The sequence below is a fragment of the Mirounga leonina genome, unplaced genomic scaffold (assembly GCF_011800145.1).
Source record: "Mirounga leonina isolate KUSES-001 unplaced genomic scaffold, KU_Mleo_1.0 Mir_127, whole genome shotgun sequence".
Classification (NCBI taxonomy): Eukaryota; Metazoa; Chordata; class Mammalia; order Carnivora; family Phocidae; genus Mirounga; species Mirounga leonina.
In genome coordinates, this window is record NW_023270316.1 from 53,141,430 (window position 1) to 53,165,248 (window position 23,819).

Sequence of the window (23,819 nt, forward strand, 5' to 3'; positions counted from 1 at the left end):
AAATCCTCAAATCCTCTATCACTGAACAAATTATTTCAAACCTCCCAGTAATATTAAAAAAAAAAAAATGTTGTACGTACATCTTGTATACATCTCTGATCTCTGATTATTTCTGCAAAACAAACTTATACCTTTTATATCTAATAATTTCACATTTTGGAAACTCTAATTTGATGTTGTCAAAGAGCCCTTCGGTTCACCTCTAACGAGCAGCAATACGAAGGAGTTTGAGGTATTTTTTAATAGCTAATTCTGTACACTCTCCTTGCCCCAGCAAACACACAAATTGTTATCCATATTTTTGTAAAGCTTCTTATTTAATCTTGTGATTATTCTCACGGTTGAAATGTAGAAACAGTTTTTCAAATCACCTCATTCCACACTGAAAGTTTTATTGGAATTGCACACACCTCACTAATTTGGATAGAACTACAGTGATTACAATATTGATTTTTACCATTCAGGATCATCATCCATCTCTACATTATTCAAACTGACACTTACGGGTCATAGGAGAGTTTGGGAGTTTTTTGGCCTTTTTTTTTTTAATTGAGCAATGTGTTTACATAGTTGTTTTTTGATAAGGTCTTTTTATTCCATTTTATTTTCGAATTGATGTTTGCTAATATTTGAGAAAGTTTTTGATTCCTGTATGTATTTTATAACTCTTTAATTTAATTCCATTTGTTCTAATCATTTTTCAGTTGATTCTCTTAGGTTGTACAGGCAAATTGCTCTCATCCAAAAATAATTGTACTTATTTTCAATAATTAGAAAGGCTCCTTTTTTATTTTTGTCTTATCAAGTTGCTTAAAATAATTCCCAAACCTTGTTCCATGCTATATTAAGAGTTTTCAGTTTAAAGAAAAAATGTTTTCCATCAAATAACTTTACAAAGCACTAGGTTAGAATTTCAGGTGCGGATACTGATTGGTGGTAGTAGGGGTTGAAGATGTCCTGATATTGTTCACTGCTCTAATATTTCACCATTGAGTTAATGTTGGTTATTGGTTTGGAAGACTATATGTATGCTAAGACAACCTTTTAAATTTCTAGTTCACCATATTTGTTTTTGTTGTTTTTAAATTAGTAAAAGAGATTAAAATTTATCAATGCCTCTTTTTTTTTCTATAGCTAAAGAGGTGGTCCAATGGATTTTTTTCATGACCTATCCTGTAGTGAAAAGATATAAAAAGTTATAATATATAGTCAGTCACCTTCACATTCCTAGAATAAACCTTACTTTGCCTTGGTAAATTAAGTAAGAGAAAAAATAACTAGAATTTTCTTTCAAAGTTAACCTCTACAAGTTTCTATGTATGTGTGTTTCTCTTTATCAGGCTGTGACATCATGGGGATTACAGTTCAATATTAATTCTAAATTACTTCATCTTTTTCCTTGCTCTTAAACAACTTTAAAGAAGTTGTTCCTAAAGCATGAGAAAAAAATGTGTTCCTTGAAAATTCCAATGACCATGCTGGTAAAATTTTCCAAGTTTTCCCCTTGTTAGGGGAGAGTAATTCTCAGAAAACTTTAGAAATCACTTGCATTTTCATTTGTCTTTATGCGTTTTAACTCTGAATCATTTTAGAGTTTTATATTTCCCTGTAAAATCATTCACTTAATCCACATATTTGATTTATTAGCATAGTCTTATCTACAGTAATATAAGCTTAATCTTTTCCAAATCTATGGTTCTGGCTCCTCCTTTCTAATGTTGTGTATTTGCATTTTTACTAATCTCTTCTTGATTAGTCTTGTCATAGATTTGTTCATTTTGTTGACCTTATCAGAAAACAAGCTGTTGGATTTTTATAACAGCTGTTTCTTGAAGTTGTTATTAATTTCTGTTCTTATCTTAATTACTGCCTTCAGTATCCTTTATTGTTCGTGTTCTAAATTCTTAGATTGGATGTTTAATTCATTTCTTTTTTAGTACTGATTGGATTTAAAAGTTATGATTTTTCTTTTCTGAGTACAACATCTGAGAATATAACTGTGCATGGCATTCCCCATAAAATGCTCTCATAATTTTTTATATATTCTAAAAGAATTTTCTCTGTCACCCAATTATTTCAGTATTTTCTTATTTTTTTGGCTTGTTTTTACTTTCCAAATGACTATATAAAATCAATAAACATGCAAAATCAGTAAGTGCAACTGACCTACTGGATATCTGTTTAAGTTCCCGAATGGTAGAAAGGAGACGGGATAAATTACACAGGGAACCAAACGTGCAGGATAAGCTGAGCTGAGTTAGCTGTACCTCTGAAAGAGCTCCAAGATGGAATACTGAGGTAGTCACTAAGAGGATGAGATGGAGAAGTTCATGGAGAGCAGCTTGGCAGCGGGCCCTTTTCCCTCCCACACTTGCACTACACAGCAGACAGCACTGACATGGGCCAGTGGGTAACCAGTGAATGGAGGAGGGGTGTCTGGGCTCAGAGAAACAGGACAACGTCCCAGGTACCTACAGACTATAGGAGAAAAAGAGGCTACTACTTCCAGAAGACAAGCTCCTAACTACCTCACTTGGCAACATGCCCAAAAAACAAGATGACCAAGAATCCTACAATTGAGAAAGAAAACCACAGGAGATAAAAAAAACTTAAAATGGAAAGGAAAAAATACAGTTAAAGTAGTAAATAGAAAACCTTAATGTTTGTGTAATTACCATCAGTGAAGAGATCAGAAAGAGTATGGTGCTTATAAAGCATAATATTGCTATGAAAAAGTCAGCAATCTTGGTAAATAAATTCAATACATGTGCCAAGTAAGCAGAATGGAAACTTATGAAATAAATTAGTAAGCAGGATGATCTAATTAAAGATTTCTCCCAGAATGCAACGAAAAAGGCCAAACAGAAAGTATAAGGAAAACAATTAAGAGATATAAAGAATAGGTCTCAGATTTCCAAAATCCATTTGATACATATCCCAGAAATAAATAACAGAGACAAAATAGGAGAAGAAACATAAAAGAATTAGAAATTTCCCTAAAGTGAAACATATATTTTGAGATTAAATAAACCAAAAGTCATACAAGATCAAAAACAAAAACACTGAAATTTATTACCACTAGGGAGGGGACGGGAGAGGTAAAGAGAAGAGAGGAGAGAAAGGAGGAAAGGAAAATAAATGGAACAGAAAAAATTCAGAGAGTCAAAAAAATAGAGAATGGAAAACAAGAAAGAAAATATAGCTATAAAGCAAATCACATAGCAAGAATATGTACAAATGCACAAGTAATCACAATAAATGAGAATATATTAAAAGAAATCATGATTGGGGTGCCTGGGTGGCTCAGATGGTTAAGCGTCTGCTTTCGGCTCAGGGATCAAGCCCTGCATCGGGGTCCCTGCTTGGCAGGGAGCCTGTTTTTCCCTCTCCCTCTACTGTTCCCCCTGCTTGTGCTCTCTTGCTCTCTCTGTCAAATAAATAAATAAAATCTGGAAAAAAAAAAAAGAGATCATGATACTGGGTAAAAGGAAAAACAGCTACTTTTTGTCACTAGAAATATAATTTAAACCAAATGACACAGAGAGGTTAAAAATTAAATGATGGAAAAAGAAATTGCCATATAAATTCTAACAAAAAAGTGAAGAGAAAATATTAGAATCAGATTTTTAAAAAAGGGCAAAAAAAGGAATCAAGCTGAAAATCATTAAATGGGAAGACTAGTATATTTCATATTGATAAAAATCTGTATTGAAAGACAGGCTTCCCTTAAGTTTCATTGGTTGGAACAATTTCCCATGTCCATAGCTAAATCAATCACAGTTGATGAGACTGGAATTCCCAGGAGCAGTTAGACCCTTTGGGATTAGATCCCTGGGATTTGGATGTGCCTGCCTTCTCTGAAAGATGGGCTATGCCAAATAGGATGTATACCTGAGGAAAAAAAATCAGGGTTTTAGGACAAAGGTAGGCAATCAACAGTATTCAATACACCACCCTGAAGTTACCACAATGCACAATTTCCTTCTTTTGCAAGAAAGAAGGACTACAAAGTGACTACATCACCACATACTACAAAGTGACTGATCACCATAAATTAAAACATGCAGTGTTTTATTTCTTTGTCTCCTTTTAATTGTCTATCTCCTCCATTGAGAAGCAAACTTTGGGGGGGCACCTGGGTGGCTCAGTCCTTAAGCGTCTGCCTTCGGCTCAGGTCATGATCCCGGGGTCCTGGGATCAAGCCCCAGATCGGGCTCCCTGCTCAGCGGGAAGCATGCTTCTCCCTCTCCCACTCCCCATGCTTGTGTTCCCCCTCTCTTGTTGTCTCTCTGTTAAATAAATAAATAAAATCTTTAAAAAAAATAGAAGCAAACTTTGGGAAGTCAGGGATCTTGTCTATCCTGTTCTTCATTGAAGCTCTAGCATCTTGCAGAAGCCTCCAAATATAATAGGAGTTCAATACATGTTTGTTGATAGGATGGATGGATGGATGGATGGATGGATGGATGGACAGATACTGGAATAGATTACTCTGAGATAGATCCACCAGGAAAAAAAAAAAAGCTAGAAAAGGAAAGCTTCAAAGTGGTATTAAATACTGTTACAGAGTTACAGGGAGACAGGGATTGCAAAATGACCACTGAATTGAAGGAATTTACCTTTGGAGAGGTTTTGGTACAAGCATTTCTAAATATAAGTCAGAACATAAGGAACGAAGGGCAAAATGGATAATAAAGATGTGATTATAGTAAAATTACCTTTGTCTTTTTTTTTTTCCCCCAGTAGAAGCAGAAGAGATCGTATCTCTAAGGACAGCAGAATCAAGGGAAGGGGTTACTTTAGAAATTCAAGAGTGAGTGTACTTGTTCCCCCAAAAAAGCAGTCAAATGAGAAGAATATATTGAGTATATAGGGGGAAAGGGGAATTAAATAAATTTATGTAAGAAGAGGGAACTGAATTAAATGTAAAATATTGAAAGGTTAACTTTAAGGAAGAACCTACTGTGTCCAGAGATCAGAGTAATGAAAGAATGTGAAAAAGACACACAGAGAAAATAAATGTACTATCACTTCAACTTAACTTACATTATCTGCTCATGAATCACTTCATCATGGGTGTTCACTAAATATTTGTTGAATGAATGAAATGAATAAACACATGAATAGATGTGATATTATACGTCTGGGGTTCTTTTCTGTATCTTCTTACCATAAACATGATCCTTGTTTTCTTAAGCTAAATCCTAGAAGTGATACAGAATGAGAGATTCTACCAATCAGGAAATGCCTTCATGGACATGTAAACAACAGATTGAACAAAAAGGAAGAGAAATAAAAATAAGATAAATATCCGGGCGCCTGGGTGGCTCAGATGGTTAAGCGTTAAGCGTCTGCCTTCGGCTCAGGTCATGATCCCAGGGTCCTGGGATCGAGTCCCACATCGGGCTCCCGGCTCAGCGGGGAGCCTGCTTCTCCCTCTGACCCTCTCCCCTCTCATGCTGTTTCTCTCTCGCTCGCTCTCTAAAAAATAAATAAAATCTTTAAAAAAATAATAATAATAAGGTAAATATCCTTCTCTCTCCTACTGTTATTGAAAACTCTAATGATGGGATTATGTATATGCCAAAGTTAGTCATTTTACTAAAAGCTACAGTAAGTAAAGGGAAATAATTTATGCAAAAGAAAAATATGCTCAATCAATAACCAGAAAATATGTATCAATATTTGTCTAACTCTAGAAGAAAAATAAGATTAAGAAATAAAAAGGCTTAATTTTCACTGTTTAAAATAACTGCTCAACCTGAAAATTAAATCCCAGATCTGATTTTCTAATCTGTTGAGCATTCTCTTTGTGAAATGTTCTACTTTTAATGGTTTTCATGTTGCAAGTATTCCACCAAACTTTATAAAGTACTATTTAAAATTCACTAGAAGTTATTTTTATATAAATCATATCTTAACACCGACTTCACAACATTCTCCTCATTATCTAAGTACCTCAGGACTTGATATTAAGTTAAAAGGTCATAGAAATAGACCAACATTTACATGTCACTTGACAGACATTATTGAAAATACAACACAAGTGTACATCAGACTTAGCTGCTACATGCTAATTACTACAGAATCTTACTGTAATATTAATTATTTAATTGAGGATTTCAATATGAGGCCTTTGTCAAAAGAAAAAGATGTTTTTAAAAAAGCACAAAGGAATAAAAATGTTTTTTGGATTCTTCATTATTTACATAGTGGCTCAATAACTAACTGTACAACTTACATTATTTCTTCCAATGATTTAATTATTACCAACGATGCACAAAGCAGTTGAATGACACAGTCATCTATGCTGTATGCTGATGGAAATGACGAGTAAGGGGTTGACCATTGTTGGAAGGAGGATAGCACTCAAAAGGGTCAAATTATAGCAGTGACAATCAGTATATACAGTCTATTTCATAAAGTGATTTTACACACAATTGCCATAATAAATTATGTTGTGCAGCAAAGACATAAAGAAAAAATTTAAACCAGTTAACTCAAGGAAATCAAATGAGAGTTAGAATTCATGTTAATTGTATAATAAAGGAATAGATTTGAGAGATATTCTGGAAGAAATGACAGGATTTATCAACCACCAATATGGCAAGAGGAGAAGTTGGAAAAGGAGAATGATGGGGAAGATAATGGTGTCCAACCAGCTAAATAATTTATTTTGTTCTTTAAAAGATCTGGAATGAAGAGACACCTTGGAGCAAACCACTGGTCTTCATTCTCATCCCATGCTGAGGAGCTTCTGGCCCCATCTGAGCATATTTAGAAAAGGCAAGTATGACCATCAAGTCACAACATTGAATGTTTTTGGTTATCATGCCAGAAATTTTATATTCTAACGAGAATTACCCTTTAAGCACTGTTCTTAGGAGGCTCTGCATTCATTTCACTGATTTCTATTCTCAAAACATTTGGAATACCTCACATATTTGTGTACATGTGTAGAGTATCCTCGTTTTATATGTGCATTTTTAGGTGAATAGTTAAGCTAGTTTCATAACTTTTTATGGCTATTTGTTATGCATTATAGTGTTCTCTGAACACTATTTATAATTTCATATATCTTTGGTTTGAAAAATGACAGTGACATTGATATATATTGTAGATCAGAAGTTCACGAGTGTTCTGTTATCTTCTGAATTACTGGCCCACCTACAGCAGATACACTATACCCCCTCTATGAAGCTAAGTACCATGAGAGTTTTGAACAGAAGTTTTGACCACACCCCATCATACTCTTAAAATACACCCGGATCTCACTTTTTATTTTTAATGCTTGTTTTTTCATAATTTTCATGTATGTAAATATTTGTGTTCAGAAAACCTTCAAAATTATCTAGTACCACAAGCAAATAATTAGCAGTGACTAATAGGATCTTGTGAATACCTTCTGATGTTGTTCCTCCTTCTTCTTTTGCAATTTTTTATTTTCTTCTTCCTTTAGAGAATCCTTATAAGCCCGGCTTCTGGCCTATAAATGTATAGGGAAAAAAAAAAAATCATAGGAGAAAGCATCACCACAATATACTAGTCTGCCTGCCACGGGACTGGTTCTAATAACTCAACCTCTGTATCAAGCATACAGTAAGCTCTCCATACACACTTGCTTATTGAGTGATTTATGCATATGTCTGAAGATGTCCCTGGGGATATATAAAAACAAGGCTAGTATAAGCATAATCATCCAGCACATTTTAAAGGATGATCTAAATGTTTGTTTAATTAAGCTTAAAAATATCCCCTCAGAGATAATCAAAATAGTTTATTCTTCTAGTGATAGGGATTTGAAAAACGTATTTAACTTTCCTCTATTCCAAGTATATTCCAACTAACTAACAGTAGTTCTAACTAGACTCTGGTAAGGAGAGAGAATGGAGATGAAACTGGACTAAGAATAAGCCCATCAAGGAGGAGGAAAATCTATAGTTTTTACCTCATTTACAATAGCATCAATGCATTAAATTGCCAGGCATTTATTGCTATTACTTTATTTAACCCTTAAATTCTATGAAGTAGATATTATCCTCATTTTGTGAATAAGGAAATGGACTTGGGTATGTGAAATAACTTGATTGGACCACAAGGCCAGAATGGATCTCCAATTCCAGGTGATCAGACTCCGAAGCCCTGAATCTACCATTCTCCTCCTTGCCTGGAATATCCCTCCTTCAACACTTCCTACTCCTTTGCTGCTCGGCTAAAATGCTGTCATATTCAACATATATGGAATTCAACATATACGGAACTCAACTAATGGCTTACACATGTAAATTCTGGAAAGTGGTCCCTGCCTAGGAAAGATATTGCTCTCAAATAGAGCTATATTCTTCTGTAAATTATATAGACTCTAAGTAGCTGATCAGTTCATCTCAGAGACAAGCAATAGAGACGGTGACTTTAGAAGCACTGATATACCTACTGCTCATTAATGGTATCCTATTAAATAGCCTGTCAACTGGTGGCTGATACCACAGAATTCCAGAGATGCATTTCTTTCTAAGTCTTGGCATCCTTCACTGGTACCTGAAGCTCATTTTTATTTCTGAGAAGGAAGACAAAGGCTGTTCAGCAACACAAGAGTCATTACCTCTGGCTGAATTAGAGCCTCAAGGGGCAGCGTTAGGAGAACGAGCACACACAGTAGGATGCCCTCCAGTCCCACTGACCCAGCACGACAGGGTTTCACACACTGGCATAGTGACCATGCCTCCTGGAATTTATGAGATTTAAGTATTTTGTCTGTTCATTTGTCATACACTTTCTCTGTTCACAGTGATTTGTAGCCTACCCTCTGTGAGGCAGAGAGGGCAGCCTGATAAGCTAATATGTAGGAAATGCCATTGTTCCCATAAAACTACCAGCAGCATCATGGCAGGACACTACATATTTCAGGCCTAGTTCTTTGGACTAATAACCCATAAAGCTTATGAAGGCTGGTCCCCCCCCACCCCGCCTTTCCTTACTATAATTTTTCTCAAGCACTTCTTAATTCATTCCCCCATTTCTGTCACTATAAAAACCCACATTCCATCAAATAATAAGCACTTTCCAGGAAGGGAGACAGGCCTTTGGAATGGTATCATCTACAGCACTACTAATTGGAATAGTGGAACTCCGGATGTGTTCAGAAAGCGCTCACATATTCAAATCCTGCTTCATTAAACGGGCAAAAATATCCTAGGATTTTCTCTTCTCTAAATCCTAAACACAAGAGAACTGTGATAAGACACTGAAGGTGAAGAGTTGTTCTCTAATGACCCCTTCTTTTTACATTAGAGAAGGCTAGTCTTTATCACAAGTATTCCATATAAGACCTGAAAGAAGGAAATGGACCAGGGGCACACATCTTCTACTCAAGAGATTAAAAGGAGTAATAAAATATTTAGTTAAAGCAGATATGATGATTGAGTGAGAAACCTAAATTCTATTTGTATAACTTCCTTTTAAACCTAACCACTTTATTGGTCTTTTATCAGAATACGGGTCCTAGTTTTTTACTCAGAAAAAAACACAGTGATTAGACACAAAGTGTCATTTTAAAAAGGCCACAGAAACTGGGAAGTCACATGGCTCCTCAACTATGAAGAGTTCAAAGTTACTCGCAATCCTAATTCTTGCTTACCCAGCTGTGATTCCCAGGCAGGACAGGAAGTTTTGTGTTCAAAAATAATGGGGGGGGGGGGGAGACTTTTGATCACGATTTTTCTTAGTTCTAAATCCCAGCAATTTCTGTCATTGTATTCCCATGATTTTTCTATCTCTAAATATTAATATTAATACTAAATTTTTGTTATTCAACCAAAATATACATTTTTACTCACCCTGCCCCAAAAGTTATGCTTATAATACATACATTCAATAAATAATATTTAAGCCTCTATGTGCAAGCACTTTGTAAGACATGATCTCAGACCTCAAGTGCCTCATAGCCTAGTGTGGAAGTCAGACAAGATGACTGATGATTACAGTACAGCATGATGGGTATTATGGACAGAAGAAGCTAAAAAGCACATTTAATTAAACTGGATCAGAACACCTTCTTGGAGTGTCTGAGTGGCTCAGTCGCTTAAGCATCTGCCTTCAGCTCAGGTCATGATCCTGGGGTCCTGGGATCGAAACCCACATCGGGCTCCCTGCTCAGCAGGGAGTCTGCTTCTCCCTCTCCCACTCCTCCTGCTTGTGTTCCCTTTCTCTCTCTCTCTCTCTGTCAAATAAATCAATAAATAAAATCTTAAAAAAAAAGAACACCTTCTCAAAATGGGTTGACCTAAGTTGCATTTTAGAGAGTAAGCACGAATCAGACTAAGCAGGGGGAAGGGCACTGTGTGAACAAATGAAAAATAGCATGGCATTAGTTTGTTAGGGCTGCCATAACAAAGTACCACAGTCTGGGGGCCTTAAACACACAGAAATTTATTGTCTCACAGTTCTAGAGACTAGAAGTTCAAAAATAAGGTATCTATAATGTTGATTCCTTCCGAGGTCTGTGAGGGAAGGACCTAGGATCTCCTTGGCTTATAGATGGCCATTTTCTCCCTGTCTCTTCATATCATCTTCCTTGTAGACATGTCTGTCTCTGTGTCCAGATTTCCCCTTTTTATAAGGACACCTGTCCTGTTAGATTACAGCCCACCCTAATGACCTTGTTTTATTATTATCTCTATAAAGACCCAATCTTGAATACAGTCACACCCTGAGGTACAGAGGGACTTCAACAAATGAATTCTGAGGTGGGCGTGGAGACCACAATTCAACCTGTGACAAGCAATTAAGTTCCCATTTCAAGATGGTGGAGTAAAAATGTTTCTGTGCCATCCTTCTCTCAGAAATTACCCTGCACAGAGGAGAAAATGAATCAAACTCTACATTCAGAAACCAAGATACCCACAAGAAGCTGGGTTTCTCCACAGAGCAACGTGAGGGCCCAAGAAGGATGCGACAGCTGTTGAGGACAACAGATGGAAGATGGGAAAGTGGCTATTCCTGCTCCCACCCTGAAAATTCAGCCACTAATTCTCCCAACACTGACAGTAAATCAGAAATGTATTCTCTGGATAAACTAAACCAGGCACACCTAGCACAGAAGGTCACGGTGGTCAAATCCCAGTTGGAGAGTAAAAGGACTGTATAAAATCCTGCATACTGAGTAGTGAGCCTCCGGGCCCCCTTCTTTGAAGTTTTCCTCTGCTCCCTGCACTGGGTCCTCTGAGGGCTAGAAGGTGATATTTTATCCATGAAACAAGAACAGGCTGCTATTTTTTTTTTTTTTTAAAGATTTTATTTGTTTATTTGACAGAGAGAGACACAGCAAGAGAGGGAACACAAGCAGGGGGAGTGGGAGAGGGAGAAGCAGGATACCCGCCGAGCAGGGAGCCCGATGCAGGGCTCGATCCCAGGACTCTGGGATCATGACCTGAGCTGAAGGCAGACGCTTAACGACTGAGCCACCCAGGCGCCCCACAGGCTGCTATTTTTAAGAAGCAACAAAAGAGAAAGAAGGTCTTGGAAAATAAAAATATCTTCCCTCCCCCCACAAAAAGGCGGCCCATAAAATATTTAGAAGATAGTCAAGAAAACATGTGAGATAACAGAAAAAATATGTGTATACACACACACACACACACACACACATGTGCATCTCTGCCCCCGTTCCTGGCACAGACATCCTAAAACCTTTGTAGTTTCCTAAGTATTTCCTACGTGATAAGAGCATTAGGAGCATCTCTTGGTTTCATATTTGTCTTTGACCCCATCCCTCACACAGGGCTCCTAAACCCATATAAATTCCTAAGTGTTCAGAGCATTACAGCATCTTTGTTCTAATGAGGCTTGCTGGATGGGCTCCAGGATGGGAACTGGTCACCAGAAAGACCAAGCCATGATTAGAAGCTTGGAATTTCCTGACCAGTCCCCTCCAACCCTCCAGAGAGGGGAGAGGGGCTGGATATGGAGTTAATTATTGATCATGCCTACATGATCCCTACATAAAATCCCAGAAGTATGAGGGTTCTGGGAATTTCCAGGGAGATGAACTCATCCACACTGGGAGTTTGACCCTATCCCAACCTACAGGGACAGAAGCACCTGCACTCAGGACACTCCCAGACCTCACTCTATGTATTTCTTCACCTGGCTGTTCATCTGTATCCTTTATCATATCCTTTAATAAACTGGTAAACATAAATGTTTCCCTGAGTTCTGTGAGCCACTCTACCAAAGTAAGGGAACCCAGGAAAGGAGCCATGGGAACCCCCGATTTGTAGCCATGTTTGACAGAAGTTATGGGTAACCTGGGGACCTACTTGCAATTTGCCATCTGAAGGGAGGGCAGTGTTGTGGAACTGAGCCCTTAACCCCTGTGGGAACCTCCAGGTAGGTAGTGTCTGAACTGAGTTAAACTCTGGGACCCCCAGCTGATGTCACAGAAATGGCTGGTGTAAGGAAAGTTCCCACACATCTGTTGTCAGAAGTGTGTGTGTGCAGTCACAAGACAGGAAAGGAGACACTCAGGAGGGAAAGGACAGGAGATTTGTCTAACCCAATACGCCAAGAAGGAGAAAAAAAGGTCCAAGATAAATTAAAGGAGAAAAATATTTTTTTTCCACAAAGAAGAAAATAAATCCAGGAGGCCTAGGATTTCAATAATAAGAATTCCTTAGAGAAAATGAAGGGAAATAAATCAAAGAAATAACACAAGAAAGTCACCTAGAACCAGAAATGAGTTTCCAGACTGAAAATGAATATAAATGACCCTCATACTAGGGCACATCATTACAAAATTACAGAATACCAGGGGGAAAAAAGGAGATATTAAAACATTTTCAGGGGAAGCGGGATAAAACCCTTATGTATAAGTAATGAAATTCAGATTGCTTTGGATTTCTCAGGAACCAACACTCCAAGGTAGAATAGCAATGCCTTCAGAATTCTGAAGGAAAATTATTTCTAATTTGGAATACTTATTAGAAAATTACAAGCTAAGTGTGAGGGCTCAATAAAGATAGTTTCAGACATGCAATGACCTGAGCATGCATCTTCTCTTGGGAAGCCACTAAATAATACGCTCCATCAAAACAAAGAAATAAAACAAGAACATAGAAGATAGGAGACCCAGAAATCAGGGGACCCAACATAGGAAAACAAATAAGAGCAATTCCCCAGATGACCTTAAAACATCCTAGGCTGCACATTAGAATTACCTGGGGAGTTTTAAAAGCCCTAAAGCCCAGGCCACAATACAACAGGATCTCTGAGGGGAAGACCCAGGCATCAGTGAATTTTAAAACCCCCCAGGTGATTCCCATGTGTAGATGAGGTTGAGAACCATTCAGTGAAAGGAAACTCCCAAAATAACAGCTGTGTAGGAGGCCAAATGAACAACCAGCCCCGGTTAAGGCAGAAGACGGCAAGAGGGCTGTTTCCAGGAGGGAAAGGAACCCGAAACTGACACGCTTTCTCACAGGCACAAAATGGAAAATTTTGTGGAAATTTGCATCAGAAACACTTGGTGGAACAGTCACAAAATCTGAAGGAAGGCATTCAAATAAATGTTCAGAGGAAACTAAGCCAATGTTAGCAAAATTTTTGAAAAGTTGTAAAAGAAAGAAAATGTAAAGTATACTAACTGGCTTGGCAGTGAGAAAAAATTTATGTAGTCATAGTAAGAGAAAGCATGAAATACTGAATAGTTTTATATTAGGATAATGGAGAGGAAGGAATAAATTAACAAAATCTAAACTTGATTAGTCAAGCAATAGCAATATATACATTGGGTAGATGAATCCAAATAACAAACAGCTAGGAGAGTGTGGTGGGAAGAATAATGGCCCCCCAAAGATGTCCACGTCTCAATGCCTGGAAGCTGTGAATGTCACCTTACATAGCAAAAGGGACTTTGCTGAAATTGAGGATTCTGAGAAGAGGATCCTGGATGATCCAGGTGAGCCCAATGTAATTACAAGGGTCCTTACAGATGGAAGGCAAGAAAGTCAAAGGGAAGTGATGTGAGGATGAAAGCAGAGGGTAGATGCAGCCACATGCTGAGGGGCCAGAGTGTTGGCAGCCAAAGGGAAGCTAGAAGAGGCAAGGAACGGATCCCCCCACCCCCCACTTTGTGCCTCCAGGAGAAGCCAGCCCTGCTGACACCCTGATTTTAGCCCCTTCATACTCAATGCTGACTTCTGACCTCCACATCTGTAATGGAACAAATCTGTGCATCTTAAGCCACTAAGTTTGCAGTAGTTTGTTACAGCAGCAATGGGAAGTTTTTTTAGAGAGGCATAACTGACATAACATTATATTAGTTTCACGTGTACAACATAACGATTCAATGTTTGTGTATATTGCAAAATGATCACCTCAATAAGCCTAGTTAATATCTGTCACCATACATAGTTACAAAATGTTTTCCTTGTGACTGGAACTTTTAAGATCTCTCTTAGCAACTTTCAAATACACAGTCCAGTGTTGTTAACTAGAGTCACATGCTGGGCCTTACATCCCCAGGACTTATTTTAGAAGTAATGGGAAATTAATGCAAGGAGTTTAAAATATTGGGAGTGGGGAAGAGGTGGAAAGGGTGCAAGGGACACAGGTATTTCTTTAAGTGCTGACTTTTTTTATTATGTTCAGTTAGTCACTGCCTAGTACATCATTAGTTTTTGATATAGTGTTCAATGATTCCTATAACACCCAGTGCACATCACAACACGTGCCCTCCTTCATACCCATCACCCTGTTGACTTTTTAAAAACATGTGGCACATGGATAAAAGTTAAACCAAACTGCACTAGGGCTTCTAAGGAGCGGAAGTGAGAGGAAATGGCTGGAAAGGCATGAGCCATGGAGCAGCGCCCCCCAAACATTAATGTGTACACAAGTCACCACAGACTGTGTTAAAATGCAGCTTCCTATTCAGGTCTGGAGTGGAGCCTGAGATTCGTCTATACCTCTATAGGCTCCCAGGTGATGCCCGTATTTACTGGTCCACAGACCCCATACTTGGGAGTGGCAGAGACCTAGAGTCTATGTAGAGAAAGGAATCATGCAGGGAGGGAGGAGGGCAGAGGGCAGAAAGGGCTTTGTGCTTAAGCTAAAGCATTTTGACTTTATCTTTGAAGATACAGGGAGCCACTGGGCAGTGGAACCACAGAATGAGATTTTTTACATTATTCTTCTCTGTAGAAGAGGGGGCAAGAGGCAACAAAGTGGACTGGAAACCATTTAGTGTATAACCAGAAATATTCAATGTTAATGATTAGGGAAGGCATGATGATGCTGGGACTTCTGACTACACACACACACACACTACAGAGAACTGTATCAATCCATGTGTAAGTAAACACTGCATCTTTTGTCTGAAGTTCTCTTATGTATCACTTAAAGGAATTTTCTTGTAGTCTTGATGGAATTGCATAGTATTTATTAAATTCCCATCTGCCCATGGAAAATCCACATTTAAATAAGTGTGATACGAACAATTTTCTCAGAAAAGTTGCATTATGTTAAAATTTTTTTTTTTAACTTGAAGCCTTGCAGCTCATCACAACCCATATAAATGGGTACCACACAGTGTTCACATTCCATACGTTGATAATAATTGAGGCAAACTGCTAGTGTCTTCTTTCCACATCACAAAAAGTGCCCTGTATATGTGGGACGTTCCTAAAGCGTCAGAAATGGTTCTGCAGAGCATTCTCAGAGCCATTCTATGCATATGGATTAGACAGAATGAGAAGAGTACAATATGGGTAAAAAAAAAAAGTCACTTAAGTATATTGAACACCAACAAATTGTTAATAAGTTTGGTGTTGAAAGGGGAGCAGCTATTGAATGCAGCTCATCAAGAACCATCCTGGGTGCAATGCTGCCCCTTATTTTCTATTAATAGCTCTGAGGATCGTGTGACTAATGCAATAATCAATCCACAGAAAACACAGCTCTGGGAGAAATGACTCATGTTTTGGACAACAATATTAAAATTCAGGATGATCTTGTTAAATTGAAGAAACGAGCCAAAAATCAATTGAGCAGGCACACACAGTTCTGCCAGGTGTTTCAGACCATAGGATTCAGGAAGCCCTCAAGCAAAATCAAGCCCATCCTGGCAGCCAAGCACCCAGTTGATAACGCTATCCAATTCCTGTCTTTCCTCCCCTCCCTCACAGCCACAGGGTATCTGGATAGACGTCAAGTACTGTCCCTACACGGGATTTAGCTCTACTACCTACAGCTTCTCATTCCTCTAGTGCCCTACAGTGAGGGAAGAGATAACAGATATATCAGGACCTGTGGCAAATCTAGACTTTGGAACACATTAGAAGTGGACCAAAAAAATAAGGAACTTTTAAAATTTTGTAAGAGCATAAGGACCTTTTCCCAAGGAGTGTCATAATGTGTTCTTGACATTTTAAAACATGATCACTAAAGAGAAAGGGGGATGAAGGAAATGAAGATCAGGTTTCTCTAACATCTTATTTACCTACCCAAACTCTGGAAAAGTGAATACTCTTGAAAACTTAAACCCATCTTTTCTTTCAACTACAACCCTTTCCCAGAGGCATCCTTAATTACACTTACTTTCTTGTCCCCAGTTAGCTAGTCAATAACCAAGGCCCTGCCAATTTCACCTTCTAAGTGGTTCTCTGACCTGTGCTCTCATTTCCACCCTCCTACCCACTGCCCTACTTCATGCTTTCATCATTCCTCACCTGGATTAACACAGAGCCTCTTAGAGGCCTCTCTGCCTCTCTATTCCTTTAAAGCCATCCTTCACATGGTTACCAGTGTGATTCTGCTAAAATACAAATCTGACCTTGAACCTTCCCTAAAAGTGTTTAGTACCTTCAGCACTCACAGAATGAGGTCCAAGTTCTCCAATCATCATACAAATTTCTGCAGTGTTCTGCCGGGAGCACCACAGGCTCCACGTGTGACGCATTTCTGGAAGTCTTGATGTCTGGGGGATGCTACTAGCATTTTGTGCCCAGGGGTCAAGGTTGCTACATATCCTGCAGAACCCAAGACAGCCTACACGATGAACTACCCCACCCAAATTGCCACCGGAACTACCCCACCCAAATTGCCCCTCATGGTTCTTGCATCCTTCTCTAGAAGAGTGAGCTACACAACTTTTGTTCCCTAACACAAGCTGTGCATTTTCTTGCCATTATACCTTAATTCTTGCTTCTATGTTCTAATTCCTGACACCCAGAATGACTCTTCATGTTACTGACTCATCCTTTAAGCTTTAACTTTCTAATTGTTATATGCTCTACGCTCACCTGTTCACTTTATAGCTATGGTTTTCTCCTTCACTTAACTAAAGTCCTTCCAGACAGAAACTGTATGCACTTGATAGACCTTATGTAAACATAAAAACTTGAAGGATAGAAAAATAGATGGATGACTAGGTGAGATCAAAGGCTTTTCAGAGGCTGAAAGGTGCCCATAATGTAGATAACAAGTACAGCATTATTTTATAGCTGAAGGAAGCAACAGTTGAAGTCAAAGTTTCAGATCAGGTCATCTGCCTTTAGTCCCAACAATCTACAATATAAGGACACTCTATGCCCTTAGTCTTCATTCACTAAATGCCTCTTTATAAAGTACCAGATGGCAACCCTGCATGGCATTCCACTTACCCAAGCTGAAGACTGTGGGTCATGAAGAACAATTTGACGGGTACTTCTGTCTGGCAACTCTGCGTCCAGTCTGCTCAGGAACTCAGCAGTTTTGCTAGCAGGAACACAAATACGTGTTAGTGCCTTCATGAAAATAGAAATATTATTTATTGTGCCTTTGGATACTAGCCTAGACTTTTATTGGGTGATGACTGAAAATCTCCTGAGTAGAACAAAAGGTGAGTTGAGAACAAGGTAGCGTAGAAGACCAAAACAAAATGCTATTGCAAGACCACATTCTTGAAGAACATTAGTCTGAAAAATATAAAATTGTTTGTGGAATGTGAATCTATGATTTCATATTTTCTACTTTGTGTAGTTTGACATGGAGATAAATGCTCTCTCAGATTCCAGTGTGGGGTCCTAACTTCCCTTTTGAGCATTTAAAGCTTGACACTCAGACTTCACGACAGAACTGTGTTACACTGGGTCCCTGTGACTGTCATTCCACACTGGTTTCACATGGCCCTTCACCTCCTTTCTCCTCTCATTTCCCTCATGGCTTTGACTGCTCTCAGGATACATAGCCCCTCCAATGCAGTAATTCTTTACCACATATGGATTATGGACCACCTCCCCTTTGGGATTCTAAAAGCAGCAATGGGCCCTCTCTCTCCACACAGACAGACAGACCCACACACCTTCTCATTTGATTTGTACCTCCCATGGAAGTTAAGAAGTGCTGCTGGTCTGGCCTGCATTTCTGACATCTCTTTTTAGCTCAGAAAGATTGGCCTAGAAATATCCCCAGTTCTAATAAGAAGTTCTTTGATTTTCCCTTAAAAACTCAAACCACTGGGGGCGCCTGGGTGGCTCAGTCAGTTACGTGTCTGACTCGGTTTTGGCTCAGGTCATGATCTTAGGGTCATGAGATCGATCCCTGAGTCGGGCTCTACACTCAGCGGGGAGTCTGCTTGAGATTCTCTCTGTCCCTCCCCCTTTCTCCCTCCCCGTGCCCTCTCTCTCCCTCTCTCAAAAAATATTTTTTAAAAAGAAAAAAAACCCTATCACCCCAATTTCTCCTCTCCTCTATGTCAAGCAGAGCACACTAGAATTGTTTCCTAGCCCTTACTTCAATGACTTTCCCATGCTGCCTACCATTGATCTCTGTTCCTTTGTCCTTTCCTCTTGTAATTTGTGGGATTTTTACCACTTTATTTCACATTCACAACCAAATACCTCATGGAGACCTAATTTATATCACATCAGCTCCTTGCATCCTGCTCTCTGCCTGCCTCCTTCCCTCAGTTATCCCTCTTCTCCCCCCTAATATTTTAGTCCTACTGCTAGGATCCAATTCATCAAGCACTTAGGATGTGGGCATCAAAGGAAACACAACTGGTCTGGTAAAAATAAATGGTATCCAGTGGAGGTAAAATCAAAACAAGGAATTCAAAATTAAACAGAGATGCCCACATCACTTCAAATAATTACTTAGATAGAACATGGCGTTTGAACAAGGTCAGAAGCTTGAGTTAGGAAAGGAAGAGCAAAAAGTTAAGCGATGTACATAACCCTGAGAAACATAAGGCTTCAGCAGTTGAGACAAACAGCCTCTCCATTTGTCTAGGATTGCTTATCTTGCCCAGAGTAGACAAGGAGACTAATGAAGTCGCAGAGCTGGAAGCTGCCCCACTGTCTGGGGCTTTATGAAGTCATCAGTCAAAAGTGTTAAAAGAAGAGAGTTGCCAGAAGTTGGGATGAGATTCCTGAATATCCTTAGCTGAGTTCAGACATAGGAAATGCAGTGAAAAAGAAACACCATAATAAAACAAGGAAGGAACTTCAGGCCAAGTTGACTGGCAGCCCTGCACTGCGTGCTGACGGTTGCTTCTTAACTGTGGAGCCAACCACTAGCCACGGCCCTTCTGCCAATGATCACTGCCCCACTTACGCCACAGGACCAAATCGTAACGATGGTCACAGGAATACAAGTATGGGTCTGTGCAGAATGTGGATTATTCCCCAAGATTAAGTACACCAACAAGCCAAGTTCCAAGCTACTAAACTAACTGGTATTTCTCTACTATTAGTACAGGGCCTAGGTATATACTTTAATTTCCATATATTGGCTAAACTGAATTGGGATCCTTGTAGGCAACCGTGGTCATATTTAATAAAAATAAAATACACAACCTCCTTGAGGGCAAAAGTAGAATTTCCTGGTGGGACGTCCAACAAGACTAAGAACCCCGGACTGCAGCACTGAGTCACTTTTCCCTTGGAGTTTCTTGCCCTTTGTCATCCTGGGACTTTGCCACCTATTGAGGGGATGATCCTGTTTTGCTTTATCACTCTAACCCAAGCGTCAATAGAGGACTCCTTCCTTTATTCTCCACAGAACTGATGAAAGGATTACCAATAACTCAGACTTGGTTTAGATTTAGTTCACTCATGTCCAACTTAAGACCTTCAAGGGTCCTTCCTGCTTGTTTTTAGGGTGATTCCTATAGCTTATCCTAAAAGGTGTCTTCAGGATAACCTCACTTCAATATAACCCAGTTGCAGCAGAGAATTGCTAAATGTCCAAATTCATGTTCTCCTCTTCTAGTCACACAACTTGACTATATTTCCTGGCCTCCCTTGCAGTTGAGGTTGGCCACAGGGTCGAGTCTTGACCCCGAACATGAAAGGGAGTGATGCATACCCCTTCCGGGACTAACTAATTATAAACTTCCCACACATGCTCCTCCACACGTTTTTCTCCTTCTGGCTGGCTGGAATAAAGATAATCCCCAGCACAACTTGAAAGTTGTATACTGAAGTTAGGGAAGCCTATATTGGTTTGGGGCCTGCCTATATGAGTAGAGGGGGCCTCCACTCGAACTTGTTCACCCATGCTTTAAATGAGCAAGAAAAAAAACCCATATTACTCAATCTATATATATATTTTAAAGTCTATTACAGCACCTAGTGTACCCTCATAACACAACACAAAGAAATATATACAAGAGAATCATTTCTCCATTCAGGTGATCAATTCCAAAACTATAAGAGGTAGCCAAGAAGAGTTGAGGAAGAAGAGAAAAAAAGGATTCTCAAGGATTCAGCTAGGCAGCTTAGGTATTTCAGAACCTTCATCGGGGGAGGGGAAGGTGGGAAAGGGGAAGAATCTGTTCATCCTTGAGCTTTGTCTTCCTGTCAGTTCTAGAAGCTACCTAGGCCCAGAGTATAAAAAAGTATGATAACCTTGCAGATGCTAGGGAGGGTGTCTTGCAAAACTGGTTGCTTTATAAATTGCTAATAGAAGGGAAAATTGATGTTACCGCTTCAGAGAGTATTTGACAATACTTAGTAGAGTTGAATACATGTATCATGTCTAGGTGCCTACTCTAGAGAAACTCTTGCATAGGTATTTAAAGACACCTGAACAGGGTCATTTAATCCAGCACCATTTGTAAGAGTCTCAGAGATAGAGAGAAGGAAGATAGAGGGAGCTGGGGGTGGGACAGGGGTGGGGGAGATGAGAATGGAAAGGAAGAAGGAAAAGAACTAGATCTACATCAAGAATCAATATGGTTCAATTCCAAAAAACAGTATCCAGTAGGGGGAGGAGGGGAGTTGTGAAAGTATGATACAGTGATCAAAATATCTGAAGGACACAAACAACAGTCTGAATATATGAGTAGAGGGGGTTGTGTGGTTTCATATATATGTAATAAAATTGGAAAAATGTACATGATGAGAAAAAGAAAAGCAGCCCAACGCATCTGGGAACTGTTCTGACACATCTACACCTCAATGTTATTACAAACTAATCTGACTAAGCCATGTCGTTCTACTAATGGACATAAATGATCCCACAGAGCATCCACTTCACATAAGTACATCTCACAAATGACCAAATATCCCCCATCTTGCCAAATGAATGGCGACTTCCTTACCAATTACAGCTTTATACTCATCTAGGCTGTCCTTCCTTTGGGTAAGATTTATTGAGACACCCAAACATAGAATTGTCCCCACATGCTGACAACACATAATCCAGAGCAATCCCCTGCTTCTTTAGATCCTTCCCAAAATTACCCAACCAAAACCTAAATCCTAATCAGTTATTCCTAGCAGCCTTACTGAGCTATCCCTCCATTTCTTATGGTGTGTTTTCTTTATCTGCAACAAGTAATAAACCCAGCATGTTCAACTACAGGTGTATCCCTGGTGGTCTTTGGCTGAAGGGCACTGACAAATGTTACATACCAGAACAGCTGTTACTGCTAGGAGAATGACAGAGGGATGGGGGAAACAGTGAAAGGGTTCATTCATCTCCATGCCATTTAAATTTCTTTTTAAAAATGAACCACATGTAAGCAAAATCTTAGGTATGACTTTAGTGGTTGATACATATTTTCTGTGATTTTGAAATGTTTCTCAAAAAGACAAAAAGCATACACACCATTGTGGTGCATACTGGGGAAAAGCTTTACACATGCCATTCTAGCTTCCTTTGAACAATAATTTCCAAAATTCCAATAGGAAGACCTGTGTGAGGCTGGAACCATGAGAATCATCTATGGTGCTTCTTGGAAATTACTGTACTCAAGACTTGGACTTTCTAATTCAGCATACCTGGAGTAGGATCTGAGAATCTATGTTTCTCAAAAGCACCCCTGTTGATTTTGAGAACTATTATAGTTGTACAGATGGATATTTAATATGCATAATTCTCTTAGGTCCATGTGATCCTGACTTAAGATTAAATCATGTTATAACACTCATTTGAAAACAAAACCTCAGTGTGTCTTAGGAGCCCTTCTATATGAGTACTATCTAACAGTACATTCTTCCTGTGTTTCACAATAGCTTCACAAACCTGAACTTCCCCACCGTGAAGGTTAGGTGAGCAAGTAATCATTCTTACATTTACACATGCATTTGTGCAGGCAACAGATATTTCTTTAGTCTCTGCTTTGTGCTTAGCAATATGGGTTATCAGATAAACTAAACAGATACCGTTTTGCCTGAGTTAGTTTCATGTAAGTGGATGTGAACAAAATCCATTCATACATTTGTCAGCACTCAGAGCTAAATCAGTAGGGAAAAATTTGAGGGTAACCTGATATTAGAATAGCCCTAAAGTATCTCCCCCAATTACAAAGGGAAAAAAAATAACTTTACATTGGAGATTACCACAACCAAGTAATGAGAGTTAACATCAGCAATAAGGAGGACATCAACATCATGTATCCTCTGATATGATGCTCTGAGGACACAGCATCACTTCTTAGTATTCTGAAAATTAAAACCTCAATCTGATCATAAGAAAACATCAGATAAACCCACATTTGAGGGACATTCTACAAAGTAACTAACCAGTACTGACTGAAAGTGTCAAGGTCATGAAACATAAGGCAAAAATGAGGCACTGTCACAGATTGGAGGAAACGAAATAGTCATGACCACTAATTATATTATGTGATCCTGAATCAGATCCTAAAATAGAAAAAGAACATTGGAGAGAAACTGGTGAAATTCTGATAAAGCCTGTAGTTTGTAGTGTTGTATCAATGTTAATTTTCTAGTTTGATAATTGTACTATGTTTATATATTTTTTTAAATTTTTTATTCTTATGTTAATCCCCATACATTACATCATTAGTTTTAGATGAAGTGTTCCATGATTCATTGTTTGTGTTTATATAAGATATTAACATTAGGGGAAGGTAGGAGAAGATCTTACTGCAAAACACTGTACTATTTTTGTGACTTTCTCCAAACTGAAAATTATTTCAAAAGAAAAAAAAAAATCTCCCTCAGATCTCTTCCTTACCTGAAACTAAGACTATATCTTAAAGACAGTGCTTTCCTCCGAGGTCCCTAAATGGAGGTATTTTATTTCTCATACTACATTGTCCTCAGTGCCTAGTGGTGACACAGGCATCTTCTCTGCTCCCCATGCTACTGCAGACCATTACTTCTCCCCCCCCCCATCACTTACAAAAAAGAATGTCTGTTCCTGTAGTGCTCTTGATATCAGTATACCCTAAGTTCTTCCCCTCTTTGCTACTGCTACACTCCAAACCATCTGGTCAACCAACTCTCATTCATTACGACTAGCCTTCCTCCCTATCTCAACTAGTGTCAGTGACATGGAAGTCCTTGATCTCCTCCCTGCCTTCCAGCCCC

The 23,819-nt window shown here is 38.9% G+C and overlaps 1 protein-coding gene across 2 annotated transcripts in view; it reads right to left on the reverse strand.

Moving 5' to 3' along the window:
- Positions 1-23,819, reverse strand: part of EPSTI1 (epithelial stromal interaction 1) — an 87,332-nt gene that overhangs the window by 17,915 nt on the left and 45,598 nt on the right. For both annotated transcript variants that reach the window (XM_035003314.1, XM_035003313.1), the window contains exons 7-8: positions 17,658-17,751; positions 7,403-7,486 (exon numbers count right to left, since the gene is read on the reverse strand). In XM_035003314.1, coding sequence (XP_034859205.1) covers positions 7,403-7,486; positions 17,658-17,751 — 178 coding nt within the window. The remainder of the gene's footprint in view (positions 1-7,402; positions 7,487-17,657; positions 17,752-23,819) is intronic.